At 53.8% G+C, this 13,911-nt stretch overlaps 2 protein-coding genes across 2 annotated transcripts; both read right to left on the reverse strand.

Moving 5' to 3' along the window:
* Positions 1–83: 83 nt before the first annotated feature.
* Positions 84–8,395, reverse strand: LOC113997531 (hydrocephalus-inducing protein homolog; the record flags this gene model as incomplete). The annotated part of the gene is made up of 13 exons (XM_039389022.1): positions 8,308–8,395; positions 7,948–8,146; positions 7,216–7,315; positions 6,570–6,669; positions 6,233–6,401; positions 5,727–5,947; positions 4,639–4,693; positions 3,826–4,030; positions 3,225–3,457; positions 2,491–2,642; positions 1,531–1,726; positions 934–1,042; positions 84–341 (listed from the first exon to the last, which is right to left on the reverse strand). Coding segments are annotated over exons 3-13 (1,708 nt in total), but the record flags the coding sequence as incomplete, so codon positions are not given.
* LOC114001173 (hydrocephalus-inducing protein-like) lies at positions 8,191–11,285 on the reverse strand. The gene is made up of 5 exons (XM_039389025.1): positions 10,645–11,285; positions 10,353–10,535; positions 9,995–10,114; positions 8,575–8,734; positions 8,191–8,480 (listed from the first exon to the last, which is right to left on the reverse strand). The coding sequence occupies exons 1-5, from the start codon at positions 11,160–11,162 to the stop codon at positions 8,385–8,387; spliced, it is 1,077 nt and encodes a 358-aa protein (XP_039244959.1). The 5' UTR covers positions 11,163–11,285; the 3' UTR covers positions 8,191–8,384.
* Positions 11,286–13,911: the final 2,626 nt, after the last annotated feature.

Consider the following 13,911-nt stretch of genomic DNA (forward strand, 5'->3'; position numbering starts at 1 on the left):
CCCAGCCCTGGCTAGAGAGAGGACACGCATGATCAGACATTTTCCTCTTCCTCGCTCTACCTTGGCAGCCTCTCCTCTCTTACCCTCAATGATGTCGTCCTCCAGATTGCCCTCAGCATTGCTCTCCTGGCTGTCTTCTGCTAGTCCAGGGAGGTTATCAAGGGTGAAGTCATCATTGTGGTCTTCACCCACCAGCTCTATGTCGATCTCACTGTTGCCTGACAATGGCACACGGATCTTCCCTTCCAGACGTTGGGCCAGGGTGGGTTTGAAAAACACGTCAAACTCTGCTGATTGCCCATGTTCCAGGAGCAGGTAAGGCTTCTCGGGACGCTTCTTGGCTGCACGGCAATGGGAATCAGAGTTAAGTGATAGAGCTGTCCAGAGGAAATACTTCCCTGGGGTATACGAGGAATAAGAGGTTGGAATCAGTTGCTTCTAAGCACAGGTTCTCTCACCAGCGGTTCCAGACCCTCTTCCTGTGTTCACAAGACTATGCCACCATCACACATATCACCACTTAAGCGGCTTAACCTCAGGTTAACGCCCAGCCCTCATTCCATCTGCTTCCAGCCAGCTCCTGCCATACAGAAGGCTGAGCCAAGGAGTGGTTTTGGCTTCTGCTGGCTGGCTTGTGTGCTCAAGGGCTGCCTCCCTTCAGGCTGGTACCTTCCCACACGCAGCACAGACCTCAGCCAGTCCACTGAGGTGGTGATAGTCCCCCACAGCTCAACCCACCGTGTCTCGAAGAACAAAAACTTCCTACAACTTGCTAGGAGGAAACCCTGCAAGGAGTCCACAAGAAAAGCTCGGGGGACAGAGAGACCAAGGAAAGAAACTATGTCCAACATGTGGCTGCTGCTTAGACAAGCCAAGAACAGGGCACACCTTTTCCCTCTGTGAATGATCACGCTGCACAGTTAATGAATTTACCTTTTCCAGTGGAGTCCTTTTCCATGTCTGCAATGTGGAAGGCACGGAGTGCGGACTGCCTGCCTTTCATAAAGAAAACTCCCTTGTCGTCCATGATATGAACTGTGAACTGAGAAAAGGGAACACGGAGCACAATGACATTGGTGTGAGTAGAGGCTGACACGGGGGTTGAGCCCGTACGGCCGCTGGTCCAGCACGGGGAACCCAGACCACCTCCCCACCTCAAACACAGCGCCCAGCACAAAGGTTACGTGAAGTCACACAGGGAAAAAAGGTTGTTCAGAAGCATATGGATAGAACTGACATAGAGCCAAACAGGACAGTCAGTCACGAGCAGAATGTAACAGAACCACAACTAAGTTTAATTAAAATGGAGTCAACCACTATCAAATGCAATCTCATGGAACTGGGACGTCACACACGCCCACATGAGAACACAATGTGAGCTGGGAGATGGGGGAAAAACACCCCACCACCTTTCTTGTCTTGTGTTCAACTGACGAGGAAAGACTGGACAGAAAATCAGTCTTTGGGACCTTTCCTCCACGGGACAAGCACTTGTTCCCAGCCCAGAGCATTCCCCGAGCAGGTCCTTACCTTTGTGGGTATGATGCCATTGTTACGAAGGACCAGGGGGAGTGTCTGTGAATCCCCCAGCAGGAGCCTCCTGAAGCGCAGCACAGGGGTTCCTCTCTTACTCCGAAGGCCCGGGCACTCGACTGTCACCTGAGGCACGTGCCCCTCTCCACTGACAGTGAAGGTCAGCTGTTGGGGTTTTGTCTTCACGGAGCTGCTGGAGAGACACAGAAACCATTTCAGCCAGAGCCTTCCAGAATAACAGTTCTAAATAATTTCCCTCATTTGAATCATGCCGTACAGCAGATAAATAACGAGGCACCAGATGAGACGTGGCAAATCCTCTGGCTGCAGTGATAGGAGACATGCAACAAGCAAAAGCACACCATGAGAACAGTACGAAAGCAAGAAGGGAAAACCAAACCAACAGCACCGTCAGTAAAGATTATTTCCAAGGATCCTAAAGAAGGACTTGCTTGTTAGGGCAGAAAGCTGACTTCCCTGTTCCAATTCAGCCACTAAAGGCTTGGGGAAGGGCAGGTCAGAGCCCCAGTACACAGGTGCCAGGGAGAGGAACTGGGCTTCTCTTTGGTAAGAGCTCCAGTCACTCCCCTGATATAAAAATAGCTTAATGTATGCCTGGAAACCACACAGGATCACTTCCTTTTACAGAAATATGGAGGAAATCTTGACTTGCTGGCACAGAAACTGCTTCATCTGAGCCTTTGGCCTTGGAAAGCCCCAGCTCAGCTGTTGCACTTGTCAGTAACTTCCAGCTGGCTACCTGAGGCCCTCTCTTCAGAGTCCCTCACACAGCCTGAAGTATCCTCCTCATTTTCCTGCTCTGCTCTGCCTAATGCTTAATGCCCCCTACATCATCTCATGCCAGGTACTCTGCCTAAGGGCACTGAAAGCATTAGAGGCACCAAGAGGAGAGGCAGCTACCAGAACGGTCCCCCCAATACTTCACAGGGTCACTACCTTTTTGGGCTAACAAGGGAAGCTGTGAAAGTGCACTGGTAGTCCTCCTTTTGTTCTGGAGTGAAGGTCACTGTAGCAAAGGCGTGGGATAAGCCAGGAATGCTCATCTCGACAGGATCCAGCTTGAAGATGTTGCTGATGAGGCTGTGAGGCTTGGGGGGAACCCACAGTGCAGTGTTAGTGTCACATCTTTCAATGTGACCCAGTACATTCCTAGATGCATCCCTGGGAACAGCCCCAGACAGCCTGTCTTGCTTCATGCTTCCCTGGGCAGGCTCCCTCCATGCCAGGGGATGCTGACCTTGCGCCAATGCCCAGGCGAGCAAAAGCTTGCTTTGAGGGCTGGGCAGCCACCCCAGCACATGTGGGAGGTTGGGATGGCACAGAAACCCCTCAAATAACCCCGGACTGGCCTTTCAAGAGAAGGAAAAGCCAGGAAATGCTCTGCTTTGAGCTCTGGCCCATCGGTCCATAACAGCCCCTCTCTGAGTGTGCTTTTGAGAGATGTTCAGAAGGGTTCCCACCAAAGACCCAGAAGCGTGAGCCAAAATTTGCTTGAGAGATGTGGAATTCAATGCAAGTGCCCCCCTGGCATTGCTGCTCTGCCCTGCAGTTTGACCTGCACTGAGCTGGACTGGTCCAGCTGGGCCAGAGACCGCAATGACTCTGGAGAACAAGGCAGGCTCTCACATGGCCTTTAGAGAGCAGCGCTCACCTTGGCCTCTTGTTCTTACCTCTCCAGGCAAGGCTTTGATGGAGAGGACCACGTCACATGGGACACTGCTGCCATTAGAGATCTTGAAGCGAGCCGTGGCCCGTTGCCCAACCTGAACTTTGGTGAAGATGAATTTGTTATCATCTCTGATGAACACACCGTTGCCTTGCACCGACTGTAACGTCTGGCGGAGATTGACGTTGCTGTGGATCGGGTACTGCTCAAAGATGGACGTGACGTCTTCAACAAGCGCTGCAGACAGACCAGAGGAAGGGCTGAGGCTGGAGAACCTCTTTGCTGAATTCACCTGGACCCAGCTGGCCTCTCAGAAGGCTTGATAAGCCCTTTCTGTCCAGGTGACTGCAAAACCCAGCCTTGGATGAGAGAGCTCAGTCAGTGAGGATGGAGCTCAGTCAACCTCAGTCTTAAAGGGCATTGCTTTCCTTTTATGCTTCCACACATCCCTCCCAGCCTCTCCCCACTGGTGGACTCAAAAAGGACTGCAGCCTCTGAGGATTTTAAGGTGGGACTTCAGGACCAGGTGCCTCTCTATCCAAGTAGCAAGTTTAGGTGCTGATCAGTAGCAGGACTGCCCATGGCAACCTGTGGACAGCACGTACCTGGGAGGCAGGACTCGGCAGTCAGGGTAAAGGGAATGCCGAGGGGATTGTCCTTGGGGTCTCTGTTGCTGATGTCAATGTACAGCTGCTCCTCGCATTTCCCCTCTGCTCCTGGGCTGCAATCCACTGTGATCTTCTGCTGGCCCCCAGGACCGACGGAGCCGGAGCAAGGGGACACCGTGAACACGCCTGCAGTGAGCTGAGCCTGCAGAAAGAGCGCCAGGACAGGCTGATGCCCAACAGCCGTACCCTGAACACCCCCAGCAAGGAGGATGCCACGCCTCAGCCTCCAGCTGGGCCCGAGCACCCAGTGGCAGGGCAGGGAAGGATGACTCCAAGGCCCAAAGGCAGCCCCAGGATGAGATGAACAAGCCAGGAGGAGCTGCACGTCTGTCCCGAGTGGCAGAGAGAAAGGAGTTGGGGTGAAAAGAATGAAGGTGGTAGCTGGGATCCTTCAACCTCCAGGGGTACAGGAGAGCAGAAAGGACTGAATGATGGGAGAGAGGGAGGGGATTGGGAAGAAGAAAAAGCAGAGCTGTCAGTGCTCTATGGATTGGGAGTTCAGATGGGGACAGTTTGCTCCTGTGGTGTTCCCAGATCTGTGCTGGCTAGCAGCCACCAAACACAGGACCTGCTCCCCTCTCTTGACCCCACAACTGCAGGTCAGAGCCAGAGCATGGGACTGTCAGTGGAACTGAGCAGATAATGGACTCTCCATCCCGCAGACCTTGTCCTACCCCCAGCCTGGGCACAGCTGCATCCTCCCCCATCCCCTGCAGCAGCACACGCTGGGCAGGAGCAGGAGCCACCCACCTGTGTGGAGCGTTTTCTTTCCCTGACCGAGGGGGCAGATTCCTCTTGCTCTGAACTGAGAGGAGAAAGCAGAGACATCTGTCATGCTGAGCTCCCCTGCCTTTGTCTGAGGCCAAAGCTGGCCTTCCTCCCCATGCAGGAAAGCCTTCCTGCTCCCGATGGCCCCCGGGGAGCTGCCTGCAGCACCCATTGCTGCAGCTCATGGACAGAGCAGCTCTGTCACCAGCTTTGTCCCACACATGGGGATACTGAGGTGTTGTTTTCCTCCCTCTTCCCAAGCCAGTGACCCAAATGGACAATAACCCAGGTCTGGCTGCTGAAGCCAGGCAAGGCCTAGAGAGCAATTGTTATATAACCATACGAAAAGCAGAGAGTTAAATTCAGAATATAGATTTTAGCAGAAGCACAAAGAATGTAGTCTTAGAGACAGCAGAGGCCATAACTCATTAAAGAATGCAGGATACATTGACACAAAAGAACAGAAACATATGTACTCAGGAAAACAGAAGGAACTAAGAGGCTAAAATTGGTATATAGAATGAAAACAAAGGCTGATAAGGAAAGAGGATGAGCTAAAACCCAGGCATCCTTGCCAAGATATCAGGAACCTCCACCAAATAAGCTAGAAAGGTAGCCAAAGTAGGAAGGTTCACAGAAGTTCGTGATGGTGATGGGAGGAGGGCCGGGGACTCATGAGGCTGAAGAACAGGAACGACCCTCCCAGATTCTCCCCAAATTGAAGACCACACCTCTAACTCCGCCTAGACTCTGCCTGTTATGAATATTAAAAAATGTATGTCGCAATATTATGCATATTCATGAGGTATGATGTAATTACTTGCCAAAAATTGTATAAAAAGACCAGCTGTGAGTTGCTGGATCAAAGCAGTTTCCCCAGGGAGACCTGGCTGCTTCCCGGCACCATGAATAAAACATACCTCCTGTTTAAAGGCTACAAACTTTGTCTCTGAGCAGTTACTCCGTCCGTGCCTTATTGGGGGCATAAAATTGGCATCACCGCCTGTCACACAACCAGCTGTGTGGTGGTGCCTCCTCAGACAGAACGGCTGGGGCAGGTCTTCTCTTACCTTTGCAGTGGAGGTGCTTGGCGGATGAGGAATTTGAAGTTGAGGGCGCCTTTGTTCTCCACAATTAAGACCTGGCTCTTCTTGGTGCCCTTAACCATGGCACCAAAGTCGATGGGCGAGGCAGGCTCGATGCTGTCCTTGCTGTACACAGCTCTCGCCGACACCCTCACTGGGATGGTGGCAACGGTCTCGCCTCCTTGACCCGATTTGAGATCAATGACCTGCAACCAGAGGAGGGGCTGGTAAACACAGCAGAGAGGCCAGCCTCTACTCCTGTCCCCTGACCCCAGCCCAGGTCTCCAGCAGCTCACCCTCCCTTTTTAAAGGCCTCTTCCAGAGCCAGATTTCCAGCTCTCTTATGAAGCCTCCCAAATGGTTTTGGAAGTCTCTGTTTGTGTGTGTAGGAGAGAGGATGCCCCAGCTAAAGCCTGCTTTGCACAAGACACCTCTCCTGCTTATGCTCCCAAGACACACTGTGCTAACACAGCCGGGCCCAGGCAGCTCACCTGGCAGAGCAGGATGGGTTTGCTCTCGAGAAACATTTCAGTCGTGGGGTGGAAGAGGACCTCAACTTTCACAGGTGGCCGGGAGGCTTTCAGCACAGCCCCCTGCGGCCGGACAGTGAAGGGAGATTCCAAGTCGCCCCTCTTGGCACTTCCAGTGGTCAGCTTGAAACTGTGGAGAAAGGGAAAGCACAGGTGCCACCAGCACAGCCAGCACTTTGCACAGGACCAGAAAAAAAAGAAAAGGGAGCAGCACGGGAACAGGTTCTAGCCATGGACAGAGGGAGAACGCAGGCCTGGGAGCCTGAGGAAAAGCTCAGCACCAGGCAGCTGGACTCACCTGTACTCAATGTCATACAAGCCTTTGTTCTGCAGACTCAGGACTTGCTGCTTATTATCCAGGACATTAATGGTTCCAAATTCCAAGCTGCCATCTGGACCTGCAGAAAACCCGCAGAGCGAGGTAAGAAATGGTGAATATTTGTGAGCTGCTGCAGAGCACACCAGCTCACAAGCTACACAGTTGGAGTTCTTGGATGGCACAAAACCCTCTTCAGCAAGTGTCCCTTCTCAGAAGTGTTCTCTAGCTACTTGGCTGCCCTTTCTCTTCTCACTCCAGTATCTGCAGGGTAGAAGCCAAGGAGCTTGGTTTCCATTTCCTTGCTTCCAAGCACAAATCCAGCTACTTTATGTGCTCTGCTGAGCCTTTGGGACTTGCCAACTGCCTGTTCAGATGACTGTTGTTTCAAAGCACCAAATGCAATCTGCACATGAAGCTGCACATTTCCAAGTTCAGAAGGGAGAGACTCAAGGCTCTTGGTGCCCTGACAGTGCTTTACTTCACGCAGCTTGCAAGGTCTGTGCTTTATGGATCTGTGCCACCCTTGCCTGCTATGCCATCCCCTCCCAAGGGCTTTGGTTGCCCACCTGCCAAGGTAGTAAAATGCACCCGGACTGTGTTGTCTGGGAGGCATCCACTGACCTTCCTTCAGGCATGTTGATGCTCAGATTAACATCGTAGACCTCCACAGAGACTTTGATGGTTTCAGCCTGAACAATGCCCAGGATGTTTTCTGTATCTGAAACCTGAGGCAGCAAGAAACAAACACTGCTTAGACCATTCTTTTGGAAGACAGCCTCTAAGTCCTTGTCTCTGCCAGCTGCTTCCCCCATGGCCTCCCTGGCTTGACAAGTGTTTGTGGACTCCCAAGTTTTCTTAACCTGTTCATCTCACAGGCTGCCCTGGCAGGATTCCGCTGCAGTAAGAAACCTTATCAGCCCAATTCCGCACTCCCACAGCAGGGAATGGTGCTGCTAAAGCACCCTTGAGAGGGCCAGGGCTGTAAACACAACCACAAGAAATGCGAGGTGTCCCAGAGCAGGTGGCATTGACAATTAGCGCCCTCCTCGTCAATCACCTCGCATGTTTGCTGAAATGCAGCCTCTAAACCACAGGGAACAAAATCCCAGAAAGGGTGCAGAGCAAATGCTGGTCTGTACAACCAAACAACAGCCTTCAAGCCTGCACAGCAGCAAGGTGGCTGTGCTACAGGCTCCGGATGCAGAGCCTGGGCACCCGGCCAACCCAGCACAGAGGCAGAATTTGGGGCCACAGCACCCCCGTGTCTGTCAGGTGCAGCTCTCCCTGACTCTGTCCCTAAGAGCACACGGCTGCTTGCTCTGCCCTGCTCTGCCAGGCAGGCCCAAGCCCCTCTCACCTCCAGTCAGATCATCTTATTTGTGATGCCAATCTTCTCGGCCTTGAAATCCAGCTTCACCTCAAAGTCTGTGCGGGGCCCAACGATGCCCCTGCCTTGCGATGCAGAGAAGTCATCGCCAAGGTCGTCCAGCCCACTGAGATGCCACACCATGGGCAGTGGGCTGTCGTTTCTCAGGACCAGGGTCTGGGTGTCAGTCCTGCAGAGACAGGAAGACACTCAGAGTCAGTGCTGGGTGGTCACACCAGCCTGGCCACTGAATGCGGCTCAAAGCAGCTCCATCTGAGCCTCTGGAACCAGAGTCAAACCTCTTCTCTTTGTCACGAGCCTTGGAGTGCCCTCAGCCGTGGGATGACTGACCTGTGCAGAAGCAGCTTGTTGAAGTGAAGCTGCTGGGGGCTGACCCTCAGCTTCACGTGCACCCCTTGGCAGCACAGTCAGAAGACCGCTGGCTCCGGGTTGTCCTTGATCCAGCAGACGAGACTGTCTCCCAGGAGGCCAGCAGAAGTCGGGTACGCCCAAACACTCAGCTTCTGAACCCGTCCCCACAAACAGAAATACAAAGAGCCCTCTGTGAGCAGGAGGAACGGCACTTCTGCGGTCCTGCCCTACCTGCTCACCTCCTACCTTCTTCTCTTTGGGCTGCAGCCTCATGCTGGGAGGGTCCAAAAGGAACGTCTCTCCTTTGCTGTCGTTCTCAAAGGAGAAATGCACCTCTGCCTCCATGGGGGAGTCGTTGAGGATGGGTAACTTTTCGCTGTTGCCGGGGCAGTTCTGTGCCTTGTACCTGTCCAGAGAAGGGGAAAAGGCTGCAGAGGAGACTGTTGCCCTCACCACACACCGAGGAAAGCACCGTGTGCCGGCAGCAGGAGGTGGCACTGGAAGACCATGGTCTAACAAGCAGGGGAAGAAAAAGGATCCCTGTCAGGGGCACGAGGCACGGTCTATGTGCTCATCCTTGCCTGGCTTTGATGCCTGCCCCTATACCTGGTGCCTGCACCCCAGAAGCGTGACGATGCACAGGCCATTTCAAGAGTGTTTCACACAATTTAAATTCAAAAGTGCCTGGAAAAACAATACACCAGGCACAAGGGTTCTTTCCCCTTCTTTCCTGGGGTGCCTTCCCTGCAGAGGATAGAGAAAGGCTTTGGAAAAGATGTTTGCAAAAGAGTTTTGCTTATCTCTTTTAGAAAAGTCGTCAGACTACCATGGGTTAGCTCAAAAGTCTGAGGGAAAGAAATCAAAAGCATCAGTTCCCAAGGGGAATGTGAAAGATAACAAATGACCCTTCCTGATGTGTGCAACTGAATTTGGAGTGAAAGGGCTAAAGAGGCAAACAGAAATCCCAGACCATCCATCAGCCTGGCCTTCCAGAGCTCCCATGGAGACAAGAACTTAACTTCAAATGTTATTAAAAAAATAAAAAGAAGAGTGACATTAAAAACAGAAATATGCCAACAGCTACAATGACAACACTTTTAGGCAGATTTTTTCCAGCACTGTGGATGCAATGGAATCTCAGGAAAACATAATTCCTGCTGTAGGTTCCCCTCTGACTCACACATATTGGCAGGTCAAATCACAAAATCTCACTACTATTAGAGATTAATGAAAGGTTTACAAAACCATCTAGAGAATACTTGCTTGTTTGTCTACCTGTCGAGCTCAAAGCACTTGAAAAAGCACCATAAAGTTCATTTCCTAAGGGGTGGAGCTGAGATGTGGAGGGGACACAGGTTGCCCCAAGTCACCTTCGGGCTGGCAGCAGCAGCTCTGGTGGCTCTGGACACCAGGGCACCCACCAGGCTGGCAAAGCAGCTCCTCCAAGGCTCATTTGCCTGTTATCTGCTCACACTCACACATCTGTGCTCCCTCAAGCCCATGTGTCTGCCCGGTCTCTGCCCGGGACTGCCCTGCATTGTGCCACTGGGACAGTGTGTCTGCAAGTGTGTCCAGGAGAGCACAAGGCCCTGGAGATCCCCTCCCGACATCTCAGTGTGTACAGGCAGCACACAGGGATGCTCACTTGGGAGCAGGGAGCACATACCACTCTCCTGACTTGCCACAAAGCAGCGGTCCAAAGTGGAACTGCTTTGTGCTCATGACATATTCCTTGGAGATGATGTCCTCCTTCTCCTTGCTCTTCCTCCCGCGAGGAAACACCAGCCTGGGCAGAGACAATGGGGAATGAGGAGCTCTGAGATGCTGCAAGTAGGAAATCTAGTCAGAAAGCCATCACCCTTCTCGGTGGCTGAGGTACCAGTTCAGCCTCCCAGCTCCCAGCAGAGGAAGGGATGCTGGGTGACTCAGGCAGCACCATCTGCCCCAGCCAGAAGGTCACAAGGGGCAGCCCTGGCTCCCAGGTCGGGGGTGCAGTGTGGGATGCTCCTGTGGCCCAGCCTTACCGTGGGTTCTGGCTGATGCTGGGGTACAGGGCAGTGGCACTGCAGGGCAACTGGTACAGGCGCTTTGACCCCAGGATCTCAAAGTTCCTCAGCTGGTCAAACTGCCCTGGCACTGTGGGGCTGAAGCGGATCTTCAGTTCCACCTCAGCGTGGGCAGGAACGATCCACCGGAACCTTCTCAGCCTGGCAGTTAAAAGGGAAGCTTCAGACATTGCTAAGGGGCAAACGAGACAAGGAGGAGGGCTGTGCACTCGCCATCCCATGGAGGCACTGGCAGAGGGTTGCTGCTCACCTGGCAGGTCTCTCGAGGGTTGAGTCACTCTGCAGTTGGCTTTTCATTGGCTCAGGTGAACTTCGGGGTGTTTTTGGGGAGTGATGCCGGAGACTTTTCGGGCTCTGGGGGGAGTTTGGCTTTTCCTTGCTAGACTTGTGTCTCGCTTTCCCCTCATCACCCACCGGCGAATCCACATTGGGGAGAGGCCCTACAAGTGTGGGGAGTGTGGGAAGAGCTTCACCCAGAACTCTAACTTGAGGAGACACCAAGAGACCCACGGGTAAGTGAAGCTCTACCAGTGCCCCACCTGCAGGAAGAGATTTGGCCGCTCCTTCCACCCCAAATGAACCCCCTGATGGTTCCATCCATCTCCAAATTCTGTGATTCTTGCCTTCGAGGTGCCACATTCCCAGACATTCCCCCTTTCCAGGTTCTCCCTCTCTCCAGCCTCTCGTCAACCTGTGCTGCGAGTTCCTCCGTTCCAGGCTGTGCTTTGAGAACTGCATTGGCATCTGGAGACTCCTCAGCCCCCTCATGATCAGTTTGGGGGTTCCACCCTCCACTTTCCCCACTCTTCTGACCTCTCCCACCCATTTCTCATCACCCCCAAACCTCAGTGCTCTTCACCCTCCACTTTTGGGGGGTCCCACTCAGTTTGGGGTCCCACCACCCTTTTATCCCCTCTGACCCCCCTTTTCCCACCAACTGCCCCCTTCCCACCCCCCACTCACCCGAGAGCTCCTCGCCCGCAGCCGGGGGGGCTCCCAGCACCACCAGTGCCCAGAGAAGTCCCCCAGAAAAGGGGTTGGGGGGGGTCCTGGGTGGGCTCTGAGTGTGTTTGGGGGTCCTTGGGGAGCTCTGGGGAGGTTTTGGGGAAGTTCCCAGCACGTTTTGGGGTGAGCTGGGTGCTTTATTGAGGGGTAGGTGCCCTCCCAAAGCCCCCCCAGAACGGGCTGACACAGGGGGGACACAGGGGGGTCCCCATTCCCGATCCATCCCGGCGTCGGTTCTGCCCCCCCCCAAACTCGGCTCCACCTCACAGAGACCCTCCAAGCCCCTCCGCCACTGCCCCCAATAACCAGGACTGGGGAGAACTGGGAAGCTTTACTGGGATCACTGGGAGCAGCCGGGCAGAGGCAGAGTGACAGCAGGGGAGGGGGGGACACACGACCCCCCAAAATCCTCACGGGGATGGGGGGGGTCCAGGCTGGGCCCGAGGCTCTGGGGAGGGGCTGCGGCCGCCGGCGGCTCAGGAGCTCTGTGGGGAGAGAAAAGGGGGGGACACCGGGGTGGGGGGACAGGGGGGACACCGGGATACACCGAGACCCTGACTGGATCCAGCGGGATCATATGTACTGGGATCATACTGGGATCAGACTAGGATCATACTGGCAGCAAGTGGTTCTACACTTGGGGCAACTGGGAGCTACTAAGATCCCACTGGGAACCATTGGAAGCAACTGGGACCATGCTGGGCACAACTGGGATCCTATTGGGAGCAACTGGGCCCACAGTGAAGGTGGCTGGGGTCATACTGGGAGTGACTGGGAGCGTTCTGAGGGCAGCTGGGACCATGTTGGCGCAACTGGGGTATACTGGGAAGAAGCAGGATCACGCTGGAGGTGACTGGGATCATACTGGGAGCGACTAGGACCCCACTGGGGGTGACTGGGAGTGGCTGTGAGCAACTGGGATCATGCTGGAAGCTACTGGGAGCAACTGGGAGTGAGTGGAACCACACTGGGGGCAAGTGGGATATACTGGGAGAGACCAAGAGTGACTGGGATCATACTGGGACTGACTGGGAGCGTTCTGAGGGCAGCTGGGACCATGATGGCGCAACTGGGGTATACTGGGAACAAGCAGGATCACGCTGGAGGTGACTGAATAATTGGTGTTTGAAAACATAGATATGTAGGGGTTATTTTAGAACAATGTTGTTTCAAAGGTAAACAGGTATGTTGCCATTTTGGGTGTTATCATCTCTATCTCTCATCTACAGCAATATGGCATAAAGAGAACTTTTAGGGAAAATGCATAAGGGAAAGGCAGGATAAGGGTAAGGGAGAGCAAGAGAAAGCAGAGACGAGAGTGGAAAGCTGTCTATAGTCACTGCCCACGGGGTCCAGAGATGGAACTTGGCAGTTGCAGCTCCAATGGCTGTCAGTTGAAGTGGTGGCCTTGATCCATTGGGGGTGGGGGAGGGAAGCCCCCACACTCCAAGAAGTTATGAGTTATTATATCCATGGATGGTGTCCCGGGCCGTGCCACGAACCCCCAACATCTCCTGGGCCTGTGCAGAGTTCCCGTGAGGGGCCTGGGAAAAGGGTTTTTCCTGCCTTTCAAGATTGGTCGAGGGGGGAATGGGCTTTGATGGGCCATCAGAGGTCTAATGCAAAAGTCCTGCAGCTCCTCTTTGAGTGACACTTCTTCCTCACATCCAGTTTGAACCTTCCAAGCTGCATTTTACGAGTTTCTTTTCATTCCAGCACCAAGAAAAGCTCCATCCTGTCACACCTCCTCTAGACCCTCTCCAGTTCTTCCTCATTCCTCTAGAATAGGGAACCTCACAGACAGACAGACCAGTCCAGATGTGCTGAGTCCAAGGGGTGACAACTCCCTTGTCTGGGTGCCCACACTCCCCCCAAGGCAGCCCCATGTGCAGTTGGCCTTAAATCAAGGGGCCGTTCTGATTCTTTGTAATGTCACGGAATCAAGTGGCACCGTGACACTGCAGGGCCTCATGGACCAAAGGAATGCAGGGACACTGTGGAATCTCATGGAACCAAGGGGCCATAGTGACTCTGAAGAGTCTCATGGCACCCCCTGTGCCTCCCCAGAACTCCATGGAATCAAGCAGAGCCGCTGCCTCCCCCCCGCCGCCGCAGGGACCGGTGTCGCCGGCTCTGCCCCGCTTGGACACCTCTGGAGTCAGCGTCTTCTTGGGCAGCACCACTGATCTCAGACCAGAGATTTGCCCAGATTTGGCTTTGCCCCCTCTTTCCTTGGTTTGTTTTTTGTTCTTTGTTCATTCAGGGGGAAAAGGGGGAAGGCAGGCACGTGTTGATCCCTGTTTTGATCTGTTTACAAAAGGGAGTTGGGGCAGGGGGGCAGAGAGGAAGCAATTTCTCTCTCTGCTGTTCTTTGAACTGTTCTGTTGGTATTGCTGGTTTTGCTGCTCTATTTCTCATCAGTGAACTGCCACGGCCCGCGGGGGAAAGGAAAATGGGACCGGGCACTGCAAATCAGGGTCTTGACACAGCTGAGGTCTCGTGAAGCAATGCC

This window comes from Pipra filicauda, unplaced genomic scaffold (genome assembly GCF_003945595.2).
Source record: "Pipra filicauda isolate LSUMZ 115617 unplaced genomic scaffold, ASM394559v2 scaffold1240_size21234_pilon, whole genome shotgun sequence".
Taxonomy (NCBI): Eukaryota; Metazoa; Chordata; class Aves; order Passeriformes; family Pipridae; genus Pipra; species Pipra filicauda.